Source organism: Cuculus canorus, chromosome 1 (genome assembly GCF_017976375.1).
Source record: "Cuculus canorus isolate bCucCan1 chromosome 1, bCucCan1.pri, whole genome shotgun sequence".
NCBI lineage: Eukaryota > Metazoa > Chordata > Aves > Cuculiformes > Cuculidae > Cuculus > Cuculus canorus.
In genome coordinates this window covers 127514065-127538698 of record NC_071401.1, presented here as the reverse complement: position 1 = coordinate 127538698, position 24634 = coordinate 127514065, and the positions used below count along the sequence as shown (strand labels likewise).

Here is a 24634-nt window from a genome sequence, read left to right as displayed (position 1 = left end):
AAATTGATTTTATCGTAAGTACATTACTTAGTCCTGAAACGTCTGTAGAAAATAATAAATCACTGCTGTTTTAAGTTTATAGACATGTAAATCACTTATGACAAGCAATAAACCAGAATACTTAGCAGAACAATATCCCAATAACACATTCTTCCCAAGAGGCAGAACAGCCTGACTAATGAGGACAATAGCTGCTTTTCTTCCTTTTTTTCAGGTGACCCGTCTCAAAAGGAACCAACTTTCATATTCATATTCAGAGGAGAATAAAAGAATGCACATCTTTAATATAGGATCCCCATGATCTGGAATAGCTCCAGAGGTTCAGTGGGTTACACCTCTGAGGTATTAGCCACTATAAGTTAAATAAATTTAAATATATAGTCTAAGCTTCAGTTGGCTAAAGATGAACATTACTACGGGAAGCAATACCTCCCTTGTATTTAGGAATTACTGAGGCATTGCATAATAGCCTACTATTTCTTAGAAAAGATCTTAATTCTGTTATTTTTACCTGTAACTCGCCTAAGCCAAAACCAACATTTTGGCTAATCTCTAGATCTAAGCTTGCTTCACTTTTATTGGAGGCAATCACGAAAAAGCTGGCTAAAAGGACTAGTCACCTGACTTACCTCTGCAGCCATCATGCAGATAAGGATCTTCTTGGTCTAGTTCCTCCTTTGAAATTTCAACTAAAAAGAGGAGAGATAGGCATTAGAGGAAAAAGCACTTTTCTTCTCACTATAAAAAGCTGCCTGCTTAGGACAGGACTCAGACCAGGGTTTTGGATAAACCAGGACAAAATTAAAGAGCATTATTTACATATTTTACAGCTACTTCACACTTAAATTTTACATTCAAATGCACATGGCCACCGGGCATTTTCCGTCTGACTATTCAATATGAAAGCCACTCTGTGATCATAAATTACATATGGGCTGAGATTTTCAAATGCAGATTCTTAACACTCAGCTTTTAAGCAGAGCTTAACCTCATTTGCATAAGAAACATTGTTGAGGCATGCTTGGCTTCCACTGACTTTATAGTAGCTTGGAGTACTAATAGTTTTAATGAAAATCAGATTAACCTCAGTTATTTGTTTAGTTTTCATTCCAGAAAGAACTCCACACCCATCTTTTGGGCACTTACTTACATTCTTTCAAATGTGTTTCATATACCTTAACTCAGAGAGTTTTGATCAGTGCTACTTCTGCTGCATACATGTGTCCTGAGAGTTCTTTATCTCCACATGGAGGGCATAAGAGGGCTGAATACATCCACTGCCTTTACTCAGAGGAGTAGCTAATGGAATTCCTCCAATCCCACCACTCTGAATGCAGCAGGCTGGTAGTGAGATGTGTAAACATACAACTTAAAATACTCTAGTTATCGAATAGGAAGCTTAGTCTCATTTCAGTAACTGTCTCTAAGCCTATTCAACCAAGCAAATAATAGATCACGGATATGAAAGCAAGTTTTTGTGCAGTGGCACAAGGCTAGGTTGGTACAGTGTGTACTCAAGCCACAGGGGTACATTTTGGTCATATAGAGGCTATTGGAAACAGTTTGTCCATGTTTGGTCTGAGTGTGTACAGGTCTCTGGGGACACAGAACCAGAGATTACTCCTTATGTGACTAAGAAAGTGTCATACAGAGAATCAGCTCACCTTACGCATTACGCTCTGCAGCAGAATGCCTTGCATACCTTGCCGTTGTATAACACAAACGCAAGGTGCTAGTCCCAGAAGCTGCCTTACAAAATGGAGATTGATTACCTCTCCAAAACTAACCAAGCTGTCTACTCATGTTGCTTGCTTGCTCTTTCTACAGGCAATTTTATTGTCAACAGGGATATCTGACACATGTTCAACCACCTGCTTGTTTCTTAGTTTAATGAGAACGACATTGTCCTACCCTGCCTTTTGACATAGACGTATATTTGCAATGCATAACGGTTATTAAGTGTGCCATAAAAGCCATACCGACCATATGTACAATGGTTATTATGCATGCCACTTCCCACAAGGATAAGTGGGGAAATACAAATTCCCAGAAACTTTCAGTTCTCCCAGACAGTCTAGGGATTTCAAATGCCCTCATGTTGTGGGCATTTGCCTCTCACACAAAAGGCAATATCTGAATTCTTCCAAGTTGGTAAAGTTCACCTGGCTTTTAAATCCCATCAAAGGAATCACTTGTTGATTTTCTTTACAATTAAGAATTTATCAATGGGCAAAATGTTACTAAAAATTAATAGCTTATACTCAGTTTCCAAGATAAGATCATTAACGGGCAAAATAACCTGTATCATAGTTAAGTTCTGACACCAGGAACTGAGTGGCCACCTTCCAGATCTTCTAGCTTCCTGTAGTATACAATGTTTCAGCTATTATGAGCCAAAAAATGAGCTCCAAAACATGCATCATTAAATTAGTGAGAGGACACCTCAAGTTAGAGAAATTCCGACAGAAATAATTTAAAGTACAAGCACCCCTTTTACCTCATATCATTTTGTGTCTCACTCTTTTACAATTTGCAACATAAAATACCTTGCTCCTTTTTAGGAGCATCATCACTGATGGACACATCAATGCCTTCTTGACCCTTTACACAGCAAGCTCTGAACACAATTCCGCACTGGTATCCTATCTTCAGGTTGGGTTCACAACTTTGACCTTGAACTTGTGCAGTTTTTCCCAGCAAACAACAGTAACAACATGTCTGGTAAAACAAACAAACAAACAACAAAAAGATAAATTAGCCCTGAACAAATCCATGCAAATTTTGTCAGTAATATCAATAGTGTTACCTCACCTCGGCAAACTGATGGAAATTTTTCTGCAAACTCTTTAAGAACTCCTAGTCTACTTAGGCTCAGACATTTTAATTGGTAATTGAGTTTACTGAGCTCTGCATCTGGCCTAAATAGAGCCAAGCGCAGATATTGTGGATATGTGAAAGTGTGTGCAAGATGATGTGGATATGTATATGGAATTTCATTGCTTCCTGCCTATATAGCCAGTTTCAAACAGCAGAGAGCAGCGAGGACTCTTAACACCTCTGCTTCCTTTTTGTGTCTCGTTTAATTAAGATGGGACACAATCAACGAAGTGTATGACTCAATATATAATTAAACTGCCTACTCAGCTTCCCAGCAAAAAAATATCCCTCTCTGAACTAACTGACAAACAAGCGAACAAACATGATTCATCCAAGGTTACTGTTAACAGCTCATAAAGAGAAGCTACTCTGCTCTGAAAAACAGACTACATAGTCAAATATTATTTAAAAACACCATAGTCCTGACATGGCTTCCAGCAATGAAACATGATCCCTCTCTTCCAGACCTGCTGAACTATGGCCCCAGAATAAACCACAGAAGTCAACACAGGACAAGTTAATCCCATGGATGTTTCCTTTTATTTTAAATTGAGAGGACACCACTCATTTATTTAGTTTCCTTTGTTACTGTTAGAAAACAGCAAAGATGATTGCTTCTCTGGAACTGGTACCTGCCAATTGTTACTGTCATGTAAAAGCAGACTTAGGCTTTTACTGTTAATTTTATTAGTCTTCTTTTCTTGCTTTAAGAAAATAGCTTGCACCATTAAAAAGATGGAATATCAAATAACTAAACATTGCACTAATTTTCCGTAATTTGATGCTTTAAGCACCACAGCTATTGAAAAGGCATCTATTACATTTCTTCCATTACTCTGAGATGTATATTCTGCCGATATTCAGTTTTCCCTTATAAGGCATTCTGTATGTTCCTCTGTGCTGGGATGAAAGGTTCTATTTTAAAACCTAGAGCAGCGTGAAAGTAAAATAATAAAAATCCTTTTACCTTTACCTTTTTACTTTACAGGTTTTTGAAGTATGTAAGCATGCTATTTCGTACATTGTCTTTAAATACACAACTGAATCCTTTCTCTGCTGCAGAATGCTCTACAGCAAGAAGTCTTCTCTTCTAGCCAGTACTGGGGTCGTTTTCATGTCCACCATAATCTTAAGATACATGTTTTCCCTTATTAACTTATGTTTGGCAGGATGGTTCCTCACTACCCACTTTTTTTCACTTGGTTTCCAACGACTTCCATCCAGTGGCAGATGCTGCAGTTTCATCACTAGTATGTCTGGGATATTTCCATCTTTTTCTGGCTTTTCTGGATGACTTCAGAAACAAATACTTGATGATCTCTTCCAAGAATTGCAACATTTCTAAATAATTATTCTGTCTAACTTTTTAACAATTTCCTGAGGCATTCTTCTCAATTCCTCTCAAATTTTTAACATCTGTCTATAATTTTGTTAGATTTCTAATTTTCAGAACAATAAATTAGAAGACAGAAATGAAAACTGAGCTGAAGATTCATTGTTTGACTTAAACTGGTGCAATTTTGAGAACAAAATCTTATTTAAGTTACCGAATACAGCTGACACCTGGCCAAATTTTAACGTTATATACTTCCAGATATCCTCACTGTGAGGTATATGAATTGACTCAATCTATTTCTTTGTACTGTCACATAATGCTCAAATTGGGAATTAGAGAATTCCTCTAGATTTTTTTTGCAAAGAGCGATCACGAATCTTGCCAGGTTGAATGACTTAAATTGTTTATTTGTTCCACATTGAGCCACAATTTGAAAGACCTCTGTCTCCAATTAATTTGAATCTTCAAGTACAGAGCTTGATAACTCTTGCAATGTCTGTAAGAAACTGCATCTTCATTTAATGTAATAATATGCATAGAACCATTTTTTCCAACCTGTATTCATTCTAACTGTGCGTGATGCATCTTGGTTTAATATCTTGATAATAATTATTTATGTTACTATACCAGAGCCAAAATGATCCAGAGACTGAAAGCGTCAATTTTTTTCTTAACTGATGTTTGTGGTAACTAGCTTTTAATATTGACCCTAGAAGATTCTACACTGGCAGTCTTAAAGGGTAGCATTTCCCATTCAACTAAATAAAGAAGACAGCGAAGCTGATGATGATGAGCCCTTGTGCTCAGAGCACACCCAGGACTCTGTAGACCTGCATATGTCTCCATGTATTTCACCTGAGAACTTGAAAAGTCAGCTTTTCTTTCAGTTTTCCCACTGTGGAATGGTAATAATACATTGGTGATAAGGCTAGTTTAACTCACGGTCATGGAGCACTCTAGTGTTCTGAGACACAAAGCAGTATGCCATTATAACTATCACTAACCTGGCAAGATTAATCTCAATATTTCCTTTCTTACACAAATTTTTTTTCAAGGTTGTTAGCCTGTTCTGAAAGACTTTGATCCTTTAGTCCAGAGTGGAGTCTATACTCCATTCTTGATGTGTTTGTAACCATTTTCCAAAGGTTACCAGCTGCCCAGAGGCATGTTGCCATGACCATTCCCCCATTTGCTAGAAGCGCTGTTGCCTTCACGGATGGTGCAACCTAATGATCAGGTTGCTCTTACACAATCTTCACTGCCTGAAAACCTTTGCCTCTTAAGTGATCTCAGTAATAATCTCAAATATTTATTTCCTTTGCCACTCCTCTATTATTAGCAAAAGCCCATGCAGCTCCAAAGCCATGCCTTGATCTTCACATTTAAATAGAAAGCTGTGTCCTACTTAAGGTCCTATGACCCCTTGATTGCCTTTATACCTTGCCTTCTCACAGAAATGAATAATGGAAATATCAAATAACTAAATATTGCACTAATTTGATGAAAGGAATAAAGGAATAGTTACAAGTGAGAAGTTTGAAGATTTATTTTTGTTGTGATTGGGAAGCATTTGAAATTGCTTTCATCAATAAGCTCTCTTAATTAGTTAAATTTTATAATGGTTCTTTATTATTTATGTTACTAGACCTGGAAGAATGAACTATGTATTAACACTGCTTTTCTCTATCTGTCCACAAGAGGTCTCTCACTTGCTGAAATCCAGACTACGCAGTAGACTATAAAAAACAGATTTGAAAAAAAAATACAAACATCTCAGTGGAATTTTCAGAGCTTTTGAAGATCTGAAAAAAAAAAAAAAAGTGCAACAGTCCAAAGCAATAAAGCTTTTGTGCTCTCCTAATGTACACAACCAAACTATTCCTCAAAACTGAGGAGACAATACTGTATCTCAGTCTTTGGAAAAAGAAAAGTACCTATGACAAATTTGGGAGAAAACATCCAAGCACCCTAAAGAAGGTCAAATTTCTACACGCTTCACTCCCTTCTGCAGGGCTGTTGTGGTAGAAACTTTCATAAAGCCATTTTTACATCTCCTGAATCAGCAACAAATCTGGAAATGGATCAAGTCTTGATGAAGATTTTAAAGATTTCTGATTAGTTTTGCATCTTTTTCTGAAGGTGAGAAAAGCTATGCTTCCAAAAAAATGGAGAAGTAAAATTATGCCAATTATTACCCATGCCGACTGCCTTGGAGTGTAAAAACTGAGGCATGTGTTTTCAAAATATGGTCTTTTTATCTTCTTTCCAATCACAAGTTTTGGATTCAAAAGAAAGATTAGCTGCCTCATTTGCTGCAAAGTGCTGCGATTAATCCTACTAATTGAATTACTACATCACTCTTTCTGCTTCCTTGAAGGAGACAAAGAGTATCCAAAAGACTTCCCATGCTACCTAAGATAAGCCAAACCAGATCAATTTAGGCAAAATGAGATTCAAATCCATGTGAGATGGGCTTGGTGTGAATGTAAAGGTTTACCACAGCAGGGCACTATTGACAGATAAATTGTATGTTTCAAGGTCATCAGATTAAAAACATATTCAACAAAAGAAATTATGAATTTTTCAGTGATATCAGATCATAAATCATTTGTGTCTGTGATGGATCAAAGAGATTATCTACAAAGATACTCCTACAGCTATCTCAGTACAGTTAATAAGCATAGGATACTCCTATTAGGGAGGTGGGAGGCAGAGCATGGCTCACAAAGATTAAATAACACTGACAATGTTTAGATCCAGTAAATTAAACATGGATAAAACATGGGCTCAAACACTGTCCTGCAATTGTCTGTAATGTTTAAATATCAGCAAGCTCTAATGGCAACTAGTATCCTCTCAGACAATGCTGAAGCATATTTTTGTGTTAGCACAGGCCAGTGAGTGTTCCCAACAGCCCTTGTGCACTGTGTTTTGTGGAGGAAAGACATAAATTATGTGACATGAGCTGTGCTGAGCCAGTCATTTCCAGGGCCAGAGATCAAGGTCCAGTCCATTTTAGCAATACAGCCGTCACCACGAAAATGTGCCATCTTTAAAGAAGTCTGGCCATTTCAAAAAACAACTCTTCTTCCTCATACTGGGAAGTTCACATAGGGACACATCAATCAATTGATGGGAAAGTGAGTTACCTTGAATAGTTTTAGAGTTGTCCCATGGCATGCATTTAAAACATGCTGCTGTTACAAACCTGTCTCTCATAATAAGCATTCGAATCTGCAAAGTACTCACCATCACAGTCCTTGTTCCTCTGTACATAGCCCTTCAAAGTACTGACAGAGAAGGCTAAATATTTTTGAATGCCACATGCAGATTGGGGTGGGTAGGCTTCTAACAGTAAAGGTTGCACAGAGGAATCTCCATGCCAGGAGCAGGGAATACCTGGACGAGAGCTATTCATGAATGGGTAATGGTCAAAGGCATGCTCTTACAGGTGGAACTTTCTTCCTTAAACACACTGCAGAGTGGTATGAATATACTCCAATCCAACAAAAACAGTAACAAAGGTGGAGGATGGGGCAGCGTAGCTAAAGACGCCCATGATAGACATTTTTATTGTAATATCAAATGCTGTTATCACAAGCTTACAGATGTCTTCATTCAATTGTAAATTGAAATAATGTTAACTAAGGACACATACACAAGCTGGAATTGTAAGTACACTTAGAGGATTAAATTCATTCCTACCCCTTTGGACCACCAATACTGAAAACCACTGAGTTTGACCTTAGGCCATGAAGCTCTAATGAAAGCTAAAGTCTGAGTTTCAGATTTGAGTTTCTCACCCATCCCTTCCTACGGTGTTGATGTCTTCTCTTCATGTAAAAGTAGCTTCCTAGTCAATTACCCATTCAAGATTTTCTACCCTTTTACATTCTACCCTCTGCCTCTGCTAAAATGTAATGAGACTCTCTGCTTCACTCAAAAAGGAACTGTTTCCCTCAAAGCCAAAGTGGACAGACTTAACAGAGACATGAGGTGTAGGTGGGGAAAAACTGTTTATGTGCATCAAACTCAGTACGGTGACCTTCAAAGTCAACCCTTAATACCAATCTAGACAGTCAATATCATTTCTTATAGGTGAACAGGAGTAGCTCTGATATCTCACCTTGAAGGATTCAGCTTCACAGGTGGTATTTTCACTAATTTGTGAGTCACACTCCTCACGCACGTTGGCAAATTCAACCCCATCTGAACAGTACTGCTTCTCCAGCTGGCTGCGGCAGCATTGTACCTGAGTCATGCTGACAAAAGGATGGAAGCAACAGGAGAAGAAAGTCATATATAGGTCAAGAACAGATCATGCAAGTTTTGACAAGTACTAGTCTCATGGAAAGAGGTTCCTGTGGGCACATATTTTACTTACGAAGTAAAAATATTCTCTAGGAGTAGGCATTATGTCCCAGTGATAAGTTTAATGCAGTTTACTGCCTGTCTACCTTGCAGTCTGTTGTGACAAGTTTTTAAGCAAATGGGTAGCTTCAACCACATTTGCCACAGGGCTCTAGGTCTCCAGGACTCACATTCTTGCACGCTTTGTGGCAGCTGGTGGCTAAAGAGAGGAAAGTGAGAACCAAAACGGTGCTCCAGCTGACAGAAGGGAGAAGTCAGGCCCTGGACATTGTGGAAGTCTGCAACCCCAAGGCTAGTCTACCCTTACACCTGCTCCACCTTACTCAAAATAACAGGTATGGCACATTGAAAGAAGCTCAGAGTACTGGTCTGTGGCGCAACTGAAGGTTTGGACAGAAGTGAAGAAATCAAGGAAAGTCACTGTACTGCAAGCAACGGGTGAAGACAGACAAGACAAAGAAGATTATTAAGGGGTAGGAGGGTATGGAGAAGAGACAGGATAAATATCTGCAATAAACTCAGCTTTGTTAGTTCCACTTCTCATAAAATCATTCTATTTTATCTCACTTCCAGTGAAAAAAATGAAAAGCCCTTCCTGTGGAAAAAAGTGTGTGTGAGGAGGCTTTAAGCTCCTCCACTCCTGTTGCTCCCAGCACTTGAATGCAAAGCCCATTGAAGGAGACGTCTCCCCTCTCTCCATTCTGTCTTCATGCATAACTCTGCTTTGTTGGGTAGCACTGTGGGTGGAGCTGGCAATTTAAAGCTCTTCCACTGCTACCTCCTGTAACACTGGGAAACAGAGAGAAGAGTAACAAATCAGATTATACTTAAAAGAATATAAACATATCTATGTGTTTGGGGATAACTGACTTTCACTAAGCACAATGCTACCTGAGTTGCTAGGGAGAAAGAAAACTATCCCAAAAGCAAAGGAAGCTGATAAAGTCTATTCATAGTACAACAGGGGCTCCTAAAGGGCATGCCCTGATATGTTAGAGTTCTGTAAGAAATGCACAGAAAAACACTACAAATGCACTTTCATACCCATCAGTACAGGAAATCTAGATCTTACAGACCAACAACACTGAATGCATTCTCTTTGCTGTTAAAGAGTATTCACCTATTTTTTTCCTTGGCTGTAGTTATTTGAGGTGACGAGTAAAATCTTTTCAAGGGTTACCTAAAAATAGGTACAATTATGTAAAGATATTCAGCAAACCAATACCCTTTACTCTTAAAAATCCTTTATTTACAACATTGGAAATTTTGAAAGCATTAGAAAGAGGGGTGAACCAGTTGCACCACTGAACTACAGGCCTCTCCTACTCTCACCTGAGATAAGTGGATTCCCATTCACCTATATAGATGACTATAGGATGAGCTTTCAGCCCCCAGGCAGCATGAGAGACTCCCTCAGCTCTAAGGCCAGGCCATACAGTCCAGCCCACTGAAAAACAAGGGACACGTGGGTACTGGGCTCAGATTCTGCATCTCTGTGCATACTGGTGAAGCAAGTTTGTCAAAATACATCCATGATGATTCCCAATTCTTACCTAATGGATTTTATAATGGTCTGATTGTGCAGTTCTCACTAGGACATGAGATCTCAATACATAGCAACAAACCCCAGCATTAGTTCATGAACAAATTATTCAAAAAATAGACTCTAAAGTCATTGCAAGAAGTTAAGCCTGGGACAGTAACTTTATTTGGCAGAATATTTGAAGGTTTTGATATTTGATTTAGGCCCATTTTGGAAGAATATGTAGATTTTTTGTTGCTGAAATTCCCTCTGAAGCAGAATTTCCATTCCCTGCCCAACTCTGGGGTGGTCTGACTGTCAGAACTTTGAAAGCCTGTAAAACCTAAACTTCAAGCCCAAGAGTGTGGGAGCTGAGAATTCCCAGTTCCTTTAGCCCTCCAAGTCCTGTGGAGGAGCTAGATATGTTACCCTCAGACAAACAAACAAACAACAGCAGTCTTTCAGTAAATCTGTTTGATTTCCAATGTGGCCTTTTTTTTTTTTTTTCCCCAAACACAAGTCCTCTCTTTGAAATCTCTGACAAATTGGCAATTTCAACCAAAACAAAAAAGTTTCTGAAGATGTTTCCCACAGCTGTATTCAATAGTCATGTGGCCCACCCCAACTGTAATAAGGAATTAAACATCAATTGAATACTAGATTAAAATACCATTTGTTCATTCTCAGAACAACAATAAAATCACACCTCATTGCCCAAGTCCTACAGCAAAGTTGCACTAGTAGTAATAACTGTTTGAGACTGTAAACACTCGACCAGCTGTAACAGAGCTAGAAATCTTTGAAAGATGGCAGAGAAAAAGCTAGAAAAATCTGCACAGCACTGGCTGCAACTTAGCCCGCCCAGCTGACCATCCTTTTCCCTTCGCACACCAATCCACGTGGTTGCTAGAGCATACCACCATAAGCTCTTCAGACTCCGAGGCTTTTCAGATGAAAAGAATCTCTCCCTGTCTTTGCTAAGTTACCCTGGATCAGACTGTAATATAACCAATACCCATTTTCTACTTCACAACAGAGTAAAGGAGCCACCTCTAATGTCTAATAGGACATTTAGATTTGTCTCTTCGGGTAAAACTTTTCAGCTCCTTCTGTGCAGCGTTCCTATTAACTTCATGCCTATGAACAGCTTACAATATTGGTCTCTAACAAAAACAGAAAGCAGAGGAGCACTTTTATTTTTCATTACTCCTAACAGTTTGAAAAAAAGCCAAAAGCTACTTCTTCCTTATTTGCCATTTTCTGATTTTCAGTTAAAACAGTGCAACAGAACTTTGTTGAAATAAAGAGGTATGTCTGAAATATGTCTTGATTTTACAATACCCAGTACAGAATCTCTAGGAGCATGGGCACCCATAACTGACATTCACTCATGATATTTCAAGTAAAATCATGCATTTTCTGGTTTCTCTGAAAGGCAAGTTTTATTCATGGCTCACTGGTGAACAGAAGTCCCTCAGGCATGTAAAAAATCCTCATTCTTCCTTGCAGACACTAATCTAAAATTAAAGTTACTTCATTACTAGATAATTAGATTATAAATTGAGTTAAGAAATCGTATTTTATATTCTCACTTTTACTTTTAAAAAATCAACCAATGTTACAGATTCTCATGGAATAAACTTCAAGCTAAAAAGTTACGTGTTCATTTACCTCCAAAATCCTTTCACATTTATTATTCTCCTTCCCAGAAGATGCACTCTTAAACCAGCACAGATTTTGTAATCACCTGTTTTTCCTTTCATTTCTTTCCCTAAAAGCACTGAAATTTAACTTTGATCTGAAAACAATGTCTTTGTTATCAGCCTAATTTCATTACCCTCTGCCCCTCGCCTCTCTCCTTCTACTTGTTAGCCTGTCTTCAGACTATGTCAGTGCTATTTATGTGCACAGTGGAAGGACTTTGACAAAAAATACCAAAATTTAAAAGGAAATTATTCCATACCAGAACTATTTTGCAAAAACAAGTTGGGTCTTCTACCCTCTCAGTCCTTTCAGTTTGCAGTTTAACACGCAACAGAAATGAAATTAGCAAAATTAAGATCAAAGGCAAGATCTGGTATCATGAATGACAAATATGGCATGTAAATGAAAAGAGTGCCTCAACAATGAAAATACATATATTTGATCATGTCTTATAAATTAGCAATGGACTCAAGCAAAAATGATTCAACAAACCTCAAAATTAATCAGCTGCAATTCACAAATAATTTTGGAGAAGCTTGATTGACGGAAAAAGGTAATATTGTATTGCTATTTTACATTACGTAGAGAAACGATGCTGATAACGTGGCAGAGAAGGAATGAGTTTGACCATATTCACAAAGTGAAGTAAGCAAGTTATCCTAAATTAGTGACAATAAAACCCTAAGGAGACTGTTCTTCTATTCCTCTGACTGTGAAGCCGTAAATCTTAGCGACTGTGAGGCACCTTTAGCAGGCTACAGAGAAGAGATAATAATTAGTAAAGACGACTTCTCCAAAATAACTCTAAATAGCTTTTTCAGACATAAAACTGTTAGAACTTTGATGTCCAAAATCTCAGGCTTTTCCAGACTTACAATGGCATAAATCAATAAACATCTCTCAGCAGTTAAGCATCTGATGCCTATCACTCCTAATACTCCTATTACCTCCTCGTGCTCCTGTCTGAGTCCATATCCAGGTGCTGCCACTTGTCTCTGCTTGGGAACTCAGATCTGCTTTTGCACAGTACCTAGCAGTGTTCTGTAGCTTTGTCTTTTATGCATTTTTTGCAACACTAATAATAAATAATGTTATTCCAAATCTAAGTCCAAAAAGACTTTACACTGTGCTAAAGGCATGCAATTCTCTCATGGAGGTATGCAGTTCTCATGCTGAAGATATTAGCCCAGGAATAATGTTCACTTGCTCGGAAATCTGGGCAGGGGAAACTTTTCATTTTGAAAGGAAGATTTATTGGGCAGGTTCCAAAAATAAATGGCAGCTGTTTCCAGCTGCTGTTCAGTGTAACCAAATCACAAGAAAATGGATGAATAAGCAAAAAGCTGCTGTTATGACAGCCAAAGATAGCATTCATTAGAAGTTTACATTCACATTTTACTGAGTCACGAACACACAGAGAAAAAACTCTAATTTTCCAGAGTGGTAATACAATGAGGTGTACATATTTTTGGAAAATCCAACCACAATAATAGATTGCAGATATGACTGGACATTGTGCCAGGAGCCTTGTTTCAACTTAAATGCAACTCAGTAACAGTAGCCTGAGAGAGCTTACCAAATCAGGTGAACTTCAGACAGAGAGCTGTCTCACCTGTGGTATAGGACAAGAAAGTGAGCACACCTGCACTTTGAACTGTACCACGTTCAGCAAGTGGCGCTCACATAAATGGCAAATCCCTCAAGAACCACAAGACTCTTTGGGGGAAAGATCCTAAAAATATGCTGAAACTCAAAACTATCTGCTTGTTCCTAGTATGCATGGTAGATATGAGAACATCAGTGCTTTCACGAAACCCCTTCTTGATTACTATGAGTGTGCTTTTTATGGGGTTGGGAGGACATCAAGGGGGTGGAATTCTAGTTCAAAAAGGCAGATTGTTCCTTACCGAACAAAAGCAAAGCAAAAGCAACTCTAGCAGCCAGCTTGCTTTGAGGGAAGGACTGAATCTGAGATGTTACGTTATTACTATTCTAAGCAGAGGATTCAAAAGTGGCATGTAAATTCTTGTAAAGCATGTTGGGGAAAGTACTCACACACACTCTGTTCTGTGCTGCTCAATCTTTGCAAAGTAACCGCACAAAATAATTTTTACTTCAGCAACTTCATCAAACCTGCTCATTTCACAACATATTTTTTCCCTGCGTTTAACTGCTAAACTTGCAAACCCAAGCTGAAATATGCAGGGCAAACAGCTCCATCTGGCATGAAATAATATGGGTTTGTAGACCCAAGAGGCCATGGTTTTTCAGAGCACTTAAAGCCAGATAATCTACACTGTCCAACACTGTCCTGCACTAGACATTCAAAAGATCCAGCTGGGATTTAAACAGTCACATAAATGATAGATATCTGTCCTCCAGCAGCTCCCACTGCATGTAGAGGTTGAAATAGGAAGGAAGTTCTTTTGAAAATGTATAACCAATAAGGCATCCTGTGCCATATTCTCATCTAACTAGACCTCAGCACGTGCAAGGAACCTGGTTTCACTTGCATCTCTATGCAGCAGGATAAATGCACAAAATCAGTCATAACTCTCACGTGCTTGCAATGGGATATTGCTTCCTCACTGTTCCATTCTGGCTCCAGTTACAGCAGCATTTAGGAGTAGACTTTGGCCCTTACTTTTGTGTCTGTAATGGTCTCATGAAGTGAGTTTTCTGTACCTCTCACAGATACGCCAGTTCGTAATCATAACTGGAGTAAAATAATATTGCCATTGAAGAAAGTAGTCAAAGGTGCCAATTTTACTCACTAATCTTTAGAGTGAAGCCAAGTTTCAGGAGGAGCTATGTTTGTTTATTGCAGTCTTTAATAAATGCAACTGAACTGCATTTATGCCCTTCTTTTTTTGTCAATAACTGCTCACACCTCATAGAACATATGCCTTTACCCATTTCTGATTTGCATTGTAGCACTATGATTTTCTTAATCACATATTGGTTATGCACAACAGCTAGATGAAGCCAGCTGCAGTGATCACATATTGGTGGAGTTCAAGTTCCTGAGGGATATGGAACCGGCGAGGGGTACAGTCAGGACCCTAAATTTTACGAAAGCAAACTTCCAGCCCTTCAAGGAGTTAGTCAGTAGGATCCCCTGGGAAACGGTCTTCAGGGACAAGGGAGTGGAACAGAGCTGGCAAATACTTAAGGGTGCTTTCCATAAAGCATAAAAGCGCTTAGTCCCCAGATGCAGGAAATCAGACAGGGAAGAGAGGAGACCAGCATGGCTAAGTCGAGACCTGCTGGTCAAACTGAAGAGCAAGAGGGAACTGCATGGGCAGTACAAGCAGGGACAGCAAACCTGGGAAGAGTATAGGGATGCTGCCCGGTTGTGAAGGGATGGGGTTAGGAAGGCCAAGGTGCAGCTGGAGCTGAACTTGGCAAGGGAAGCTCTCCTCACGCCTCCTGGGTCATTAAACAGCAAGATGGAGACCAGGGAGTACAGATCCTACTGTAAGGGAAGACCAGGTTCGCGACCACCTTGGTAGCCTGAACATATGTAAGTCTATGGGACCTGACAAGCTGCATCCCTGAGTCCGGAGGGAATTGGCTGACGTGGTTGCCAAATCACTCTCTATGATATTTGAAAAGTCATGGCAGTCAGGAGAAGTCCCTGGTGACTAGAAGAAGGGCAACATTGTGCCTATTTTTAAAAGGAATAGAAAAGATGATGCTGGGAACTACTGACCTGTCAGCCTCACCTCTGTGCCTGGGAAGATCATGGAAAACATCCTCCTAAAAGCTATGCTAAACCACATGGAGGACGGGGAGGTGATTTGAGACAGTCAACATGGCTTCACCAAGAGCAAATCCCACCTGACCAGTGTCTTTCTATGATGGGGTGAACACATCAGTGGACATGGGAAAAGCAATCGGTGTCATCTATCTGGACTTCTGTAAAGCCTTTTACATGGTCCCCCACGACATCTTTCTCTCTAAACTGGAGAGATATGGATTTGATAGGTGGACTGTTCAGTGAATAAGAAATTGGTTGGATGGTCACTTTCAGAGAGTAGTGGTCAACGGCTCAATGTCCAGATGGAGATCCGTGACAAATGGTGTCCCTCAGAGATCTGTACTGGCACCAGTGCTGTTCTATATTTTCATCAGTGATACAGACAGTGAGATTGAGTGCACCCTCAGCAAGTTTGCAGATGACATCAAGCTGAGTGGTGCAGTTACCACTCTGTAAGGATGGGATGTCATCCAGAGGGACCTGGACAAGCTGGAGAAGTGGGCCTCTGAGAACCTCATGAGGTTCAACAAGACCAGGTGCAAGGTCCTACACCTGGGTTGGGCAATCCACAGTTTCAATACAGGATGGGGAACAACGTGATTGTGAGCAGCCCTGCGGAGAAGGACTTTGGGGTGTTGACTGGTGACAAGCTTGACATGAGCAAGTAATGCGTGCTCACAGCGCAGAAGGCCAACTGTATCCTGGGCTGCATCCAAAGAAGCATGGGCAGCAGGTCAAGGGAGGTGATTCTGCCCCTCTACTCCAGTCTCGTAAGACCTCATCTGGACTGTTGTGTCCAGTTCTGGAATCCCCAACCGAAGAAGTATATGGAACTGTTGGAACAGGTCCAGAGAAGGGCCACAAAGATGATCCGAGAGCTGGACCACCTCTGCTATGAGGACAGGCTGAGAGAGTTGGGAGAAGAGAAGCTGGAGAAGAGAAGGCTCCGAGAAGACATTCCAGTACCTGAAGGGAGCCTACAAGGGAGCCTACAAGAAAGCTGTGGAGGGACTTTTTACAAGTGCATGTAGTGACAGGACAAGGCGGAATGGCTTTAAATTGCAAGGGGGAAGAGTTAGATTAGACATAAGGAGGAAATTCTTCACAATGAGGATAGTGAGGCACTGGAACAGGCTGCGCAGGGAAGTTGTGGATGCCCCCTCCTGCTCAAGGCCAGGTTGGATGGGGCCTTGCGCAGCCTGATCTGGTGGGAGGTGCCCCTGACCATGGCAGGGGGATTGGAACTAGATGTTTTTTAATGTCCCTTCCAACCCAAACTGTTCTACGATTCCATGATTGTATGAAGTATAAGTAAGCCTTTTTCAGTTCCTATGAAGTCCTTAAGACTCTGAAATGACAATCTTTAAAAGAATAAATAAAATTTACAACACAATTACAACTCACATTAATCAAATCATCATTAAATCATCAAGATTCTCACTTCCATATTGCTCAATAAAATCTGTTTTCTCTTTTCCCTGCCTCTGTTTTGTCTCTAACTCTTCTGAGTCTTCAAGTATTTCCTAAATTGGCATTTAAGTACTATCTGTCAATTCTTCTGCATCAGAGACTGCTTTCAACGCCAATACAAACGCAATAGCCAGAAAACATGGACAGACTTGCCTGTAAGACACTTTCTTCCTGTAATAAAATCAATCCAACACTTCAACAACTACCAATGTTAAATCACTTCGCAATCCATTTGAAAAGGTAGAGGGTAGCAATGTAACGTGTTTTAAATATAAAGTCCTCTGTGAAACTGCCCCTCAAATTAACAATCACAAATTGTTAGTTCCACAAATTAAATGTAACAAGTGCATTTAACAGCAAACATAACACAAACTACCACTGAAATAAAAAATACAAATACTCCAACCATAGAAGAGATTCAGTATAACAAAAACATTACCATGCAAATAATTTTAACATTTAACTTATTTATTTCATTTGCTAGATTATATAATGGAAATTAGTATCCTATTAAATGTCAGTAGAATTAAGAAATCTATTTATTAACTAAGGTAAGGGTTACTATTTTCTACAGTCAAATACATTTGACAGAAGTCAGACACGTTACATAACTAGGAATCTCCTTGACTTAACCTTTAAGTTCCACTACACAGCAATTCAACTAAGAACTGCAGACAAATATCTATGTGGCACCACACAGGAGAAACAGTTTTAGAAGGCTTAAGTACATACTTAAGTACATATTCAATCCACAGGTTATTCATGTATGGGATCTGTTTTTCTTAACAAACTTTTGCCCAAGAATTCAGACCATCACTAGGTTAAATTCACAATCAGTATAAAATGAAGAAGCTTCGCTGACATTTAAGAGAGCCACACTGAGATGTATTGACTTGTAGGCAGAGTCCAAGCCCTGTGAGTAGAGTTCAGTGGAAAACTTCTGACTAAGAGACAATACAAGTCAATCAGATTAGAGCTGGGTCACTCTACACTAGACCAACAGCAAAATTTAAAGGATGAAAGGAAGAAAAGTAGGCACTCATTAGGTACTCCCTAAGGCTAGATGTGGATTTGAAAAACTTGGATTTAAGAGCAGTTCATCTTCTAAATCAGCTTTCATTCCTGCCATTCCCATGGTTTTTCATGAAAATATAAACTATAGTTTATTATATAATATATAACTATATACCTGCATTCTCTGGACTCCGATACTAATGGTAGAGAAGTACATATTCTGTTTTTATTTGCCCATTCAATACCCTTGTCACAGCATTCTTCCATTGAAAGATCTGCAGAAATGGAAAGAAAAACGCAATATATTTAATACAAACTTAGTAAATGGCATTGCACCTCCCAATTAAAAACTAAATGAAACAAAAGAGAGTCAGTTCAGTTTCCCCTCCCTTAATCTACACACAGAATAATGTACTCATCCAAAACGCAGCCATAGCCAAATAAAACATCTGTTAGCACCTTGCAATCAGTCCAACCGCTGGAAGTATGCCTTCCTTGGTGCAAGCAAACTGCAGTCACCTTTAACCTTCCACATAAATACACAGCCTAGGGACTGATAACTGCAGTAGAAAACAGTTCATATAGGTAGAATCCTGCACAATAAAAGGATTTGTTGAGTCGCACTCCTTTACTATCAAAAGCAACAGAAGCAATAAGCAACCTCTTAAAATTCTGAAGAATGCAGGATAAATCAGTGTCTGATATGAAAGACAGATGACTATCATTACAAGTTAATTTGCAGAACTAATTTTTCCTGCAGTTATTATCCAATTAATCTGTTTTACCCAAAAGTTTGTCTGTAAATGCAGAAGTATTGTACAGAGAGACAGAAAGGTATATGGTATTTTGATCACTTAACACATGAAAGTAAAATTAATACAGATACCAACTGATATCAACCCTGAAATTAAATGGAAAATCATGCTGAAGAAAATTATTTGTGTAGAGTATGATTTTTGAAAAAGTCTAACTTAACAAAACTAAATACTGTTAATGAACTGGCAAGCACTACAGGTTTGCTTCATATTCCAAGTGCAAAAGTTCAGAGCACAGCAGGTGAATCAGATCTTGGAATAAAACATGAGTCACATTTTCCTATTATCTTGTAGTCCAGACACCATAATACACCTTGCATAACAAACATGCAATGTGTGTAAAAAAACATCTGATTATCTAGACTGGTGACTTTCTAATGTTTTCTCTTTGTTTCATAAGTTTTCTGACTGATGCCCTTGACAGGCTGCACCCATGAGTGCTGAGAGAGCTGGCTGATGCCATCGCCAGGCTACTCACAACTATCTTTGACAGATCACGGTGAATGAGAGAAGTTCCCCAAAAATGAAAGAGAATAAATGTCCCCATTTCTTCAGGAGGACAAAAGAAGATCTCAGAATCTACAGGCTGGTAGATCTCACTGTCTGAGAAGGTGATGGCGAAATCTTCGTGGAAACAACATGCAAATACATGAAGGACAAGAAGGTGATCAGGAGAAGTCAAATTGGATTTATGAAGGGGATATCATGCTTAACCAACCTCACTGCCTTCTACAATGAGGTGCCTAGTTTGGTGGATGAGCAGTGGATGTTGTTTACCTGACATCAGTAAGGCTTTTGACACTGTCTCCCATAATGCCCTCATAGATAAGCGAACAGTGTACAGGTTGGGTAAGTGGACAGTGAGTGAGACAAAACAGGAAGAGTGGCTGGGCCCAGAGCGGTGCAGTCAGTGGCACAAAGTTCAGGTGGAGACAAATCACTAGTGGTGTACCTCAGGGGTCAATATTAGTTCCAACACTGTTCAGCATCTCCATTACTGACCCGGACACTGGGAAAGAGTGCATTTTCGACAAGTTCACAGATAGTACAAAACTAGGAGCAGCGGCTGATGCACCAGATTGTTGTGCCATCCAGAGGGCTCTCAACAGGCTGGAGTAGTGGGCAATGAGAAATGCATGGTCCTGCATCTGGGGAGGAATAAGCCCTGTGCATCAGTACACACCGGGGGGCTACCAGCTGGAAAACAGTTCTACAGAGAAGGCCCTCAATCTCCTGGTAGATCTCAAATTGATCATGAGCCAGCAACACATCTTCACAGAGGTCAGAATCATCTTGGGCTGCATTAGATAGAGCACTGCCAGCAGGCTGAGAGAGGTGATCCTTCCCCTTCTGGTCATTCCCAGATTATCTCTTTCCACCGGATCATAAAATGCCTCACATGTCTGTCTTATTCTTAGTTTTGCTCCAAGCACATCTAAAGTGAGCAAAATTCAACAAGCAGCAACATTATATTCAAGAGCATCCATCTTCACAAAATTACTTCCTGTAGAGCCCAGTAAGGACAAGCAGCTGTCTCCTCTGGCTCTCCCTATACCAGTTACAAAACTATCATTCCTCAGGTATTCCTGATGTATGGTGATTAGAGCCTCCGTCCACCTGTCCATGTATCCACCTCCTAACATGTTGCAGTTACCAAAATGAGCAGAAATTTATGATCACACTTACTTTGACACACATCAGATAGTTTATGTAAGTAACTCAGCTGACAGATCTTCATATGTGGGAAAGTAAAAAGCTGCTGAATGCAAGTAGAGAAGATAACCCCCTCCAGTAACTCAATTGTTTGCAGTAAACAATCTATATTCCCAACTAGTGATTATAATCCAACAACTCTAAACAAAAAGGAAAGAATTAAATTATATTTTAGAATGTATAAATCATCTTAAGGTGGCTACTGTCAAGGTAGCTATCAGTTCTATAGTGTAAAGTTCTGGAGTATTGAGCATAATTGGGCTCTCTCTCTTTAGGAAAGATTACATCAAAATGGAAAATGTGCAAAGAGAGGCTAGGAGGATGGTCAGGGGAATCAGTGTTCTATTATAAGAGGAGAAACTGGAAGAAATAGACCATTCGAGCCTAGATAAGTAAAGCTTGTGAAAGTGTGTGGATTCTGTCAACAAATATTACATCAGTAAACAATAGTCAGAATTATGGGATCAAGTAAACCAAACATTTTTAATAAGAAAATCATTATACTTATAAACTGAATTATATTAAATGTTAGTTTATAACAGGGCACTGTACTCTATTACCTAGGCCACCCTTCTAGTCTTACTTACATATCCCAAACAATTGTCAAAATTCTGTCATTATGAAGTCAAGGCAATATTTCTCTTGAATTCCTCAGTGTGTCCAGAAATCATGCCAGTGTCTGAAAGCTAATGCTACAGAGAAAATCAGTCTCGTAAATAAACATCTGTCTGTGGTGAAAGACATGAATTTGTGTCTGATTTCTTTGGGACCCTTTTTGGTGCTCTGTATCTGCCAGTGTACTGCTAACAAACATTATATGCATCAAATTTCATACAATGTGTTACAAATAAAAGTATTTTTTAGTACTGTTGTCTGCCATTAATCTTAACTGTTGAAAAATGATACACATTTAACTGAAGAGCAGAGCTGGCTGCAGGTTTTTGCAAGGCTTTGTACAAAGGAGTCTTTAGCCAAGTTCCTCCCCAAAAGGACAATTCCTGGCTCTAGACACCAGTTCTTCCCTTCCAGCTCTGGCAACACACCTCTACTCCAACCAAATAACTCAAGAATTCAAAGCAGGCCAATCTAAGCAAGCTCGTCTGTAGGAGTGCATCCAGACAAAGAATTGGATAGTTCATTGAGGGAGAACTGTGGTTCAGGCTCATTTTTTTTGGTGACATCACAATTCATATCCTCCAAAGATCCTGCCAAAAATCTCCTGAGAATAGAGGGAAGTGAAAAACAAGCAGTAAAAATCCAACTCCACCCTCAAAGCCATTCTTCTAAAACATAATAATAAAACAGCGAAAAACATTTTCTCTAGCTTAGCTTTGCAGTTTGCTTTTAAATATGGTCATTCGTGGACAAATCTCTATTTCAAAATCTCAGAAAGTACGTGTGTCCCACTTTGAGTATCAGCTCCTGATCACACAGGAATCAGTTCTCACTGTTTTGGCATTAGGAGTTAACAACTCCTAATGAGTATTTAGAGACAGGACAGACATATCATCTCATAACTGTATTTTTACAGTGTTGTGGATTCAACTGTACATGTGCCTATTAATGTGGCTCCCACTTGGAAATCTGTGGGCAAGCAGTTCACGCTGAGGCTATTTGCGCCTCCTTACATCCTCTGCAGGGGACCAACAGATGTGGGTGCCATGGCCTCTCCTCAGCTTCTCATTACTAGAAGATCGTAATGCAGGCTGTCTGAAAGGATGGGATAGTGGGAAAAGATTATAGAAACTCCTCTGATTACAACACCTTGAAGAATCTCGCGTACTGTGCAGAAAAGCATGTTTTTTTCTCTTAAATCAACTACATGTCTTTTACTGCAGATGCTGAGCTCGTGGTAACCCTCAGAGCTGGAGTGCCAAGCAAGCCAACAGAAATTCCAGTACTGCACTTATGAGCCTGGTGCCCTGTCAACTGCTTTGCTAAGTGCATAATGTTTCATGCAAATCAGCCAGCGAAATTTCAGTCATCTAAGAAACAAAATACTTCCAGGAAAGACTGATGATATTGTCTGTGTTCAGCTGAAAAATGGCCTTTTATGTGGAGGGAGAAGGCCTACAGAAAAGTTGTAAGAATACACTGTCTGGTCCATTTCGTAAGTTTGTGAAGCAATTGTTCAGCTTTTCGGTAATATGAGACAGAAAAATATGAAGGTAAATCCAAGATCCGTTAAGATGGTAGCATGTTTACTTCCTTTTCACTCAGATATATTAATTTTGCACACTAATTAGCTACTTGAGAAAATCAAGTCTATTTTGGATAAAATGAAATGTTGCTTCATCAATGCATTGCCCTTGAAAAAAAGCATGTGCAGCAGGGCATCCAAAATAACTGAGTCATGTCAGTATGATAACAGCAAGGATGCTAAGGTGGTAATATATAGTACTCTGAGAGAGATTTCAGGACTCTTGGGAAGAGGTCAGCAGAAAAACAACTGTAACTCAGATCTCTAATTTTACAAAAGCTGTCATGAAGAAAACCTATCACATGAGACGTGATTAAAGGTCCTGCAGATTAAAACATTTTGCGTACGTGGTGCATTCACGCGCTAGCTATGAACTATGCTTACATAGACAAAATGTGTATGAGCATATGGTTGTTTTACAAAAAGGTAGTTTGCTAATCTTAACAGGATTGCCATACTGTGTGGGAGTTCAAAGAAAGAAATGTGGTTAAAATCTGTATAACCTTAGACTTCTATGATGTAATAATTGCTTATTCAGCTGCTACAGTGAATATTTTCTGCAAAAGAAAGATAAGCCTAAGAATGTTACCCAAAAGCATGATTCCTGGAATGAGAAACCCTGAATTGTTTCTGGGAATTGTGCAAAAACTTAGCAGAAGTAAGAACAACTGGATAATTTTCATGGCAGTAGCACTCCAGCTACATCAAAGAGGGACAGATTTTTTAAGTAACAGTCTACAATAGCAGCTATTCTGTACAGATGATGGTGATGGAAAAGCCTACATACAATCCAGGATTAGATAGCTGTTCATTACTCAGTGCTGATCTACAGAACAGCTATAAAGCTGATGATAATTTCAAACCAAAGCTACACCTGAGCCTAGGTAGGTTTATCAAGCTAGTGCTTGTAAAGCTTTCCATCTCTTCAGTGCAATAAGGGGTGTGATTGGCGAATTCATAGACTTTCCAGTCTACATAACCAGCTATAGTTGGGTATGGATTTGGAAGTCAGTCCGGGTCAAAGGGTCAAAGTCACACACTTCCTTATTAAACTGTTTTCAATCTTTCAAGGACATTAATTAATCACATTTGTAAAATGTGGTGCAGGTCTTGCCCTGCATTCAATTTACTCTCTAAGATGCTCAGCACTATGGAATGTGAGAGAACAAAACACGATTATCACTTTCCAGCATATGCAGATATAGGCAGCAGATGGACTCTGTGAAAGCTCAGCATTAGTCAAACACGTTTCAGTAACAGTACATCATCCAGAATTTTTGAAACTCATGCTTACAACAGACATGCATTGGTTTAGCATCCAGTAAGAAAAATACCTTCACATTTCACAGCGTAGCTTTATGACTAAACCTTTTTTGTCCTGTCAAGAAAACTCTCTTATTAGGGATGCTCATTCATCTAACTGACAACTGAAAAAAAACCCCAACTCTACATACAGAATCTGATCCTTGAAATGACAGACTGGCCATCCATATTATTCACAGTCACATTCTTTGTCTTCCAAACTCCCTTTAAATCTCTACTCTCCTGACACAAAACCAGAGCAACGGCATATTGTTTTGGCCAAGGCTCCACTGTACTGCAGGTTCACAGCAGACAAAGAGTGCTTGGCCTGATCTGCTACGCCAAACCAATTGTTCTTTAAACAACACCACCTGGCTAATATTAGGTAGAGAAGTCAGCTGCCCTCATAGCAGGGATGGCAGTCAAATGCTGGCAGCTGGGATTTGTAGTCTTGAATATTTGGCAGTCCTTACAACAAACCGTGGAAATGCTGTTTCTAGCAAGCAAATACACTCTTGGCTTGCCACTTAAGCCATCAAATGGACACAGA

The 24634-nt window shown here is 39.4% G+C and overlaps 1 protein-coding gene across 2 annotated transcripts in view; it reads right to left on the bottom strand.

Annotated features, from left to right (window-relative positions):
* FBLN1 (fibulin 1) overlaps positions 1-24634 on the bottom strand; it is an 82438-nt gene that overhangs the window by 48065 nt on the left and 9739 nt on the right. For both annotated transcript variants that reach the window (XM_009564938.2, XM_009564937.2), the window contains exons 2-5: positions 18230-18329; positions 8340-8475; positions 2547-2718; positions 630-689 (exon numbers count right to left, since the gene is read on the bottom strand). In XM_009564938.2, the coding sequence (XP_009563233.2) occupies positions 630-689; positions 2547-2718; positions 8340-8475; positions 18230-18329 (468 nt within the window). The remainder of the gene's footprint in view (positions 1-629; positions 690-2546; positions 2719-8339; positions 8476-18229; positions 18330-24634) is intronic.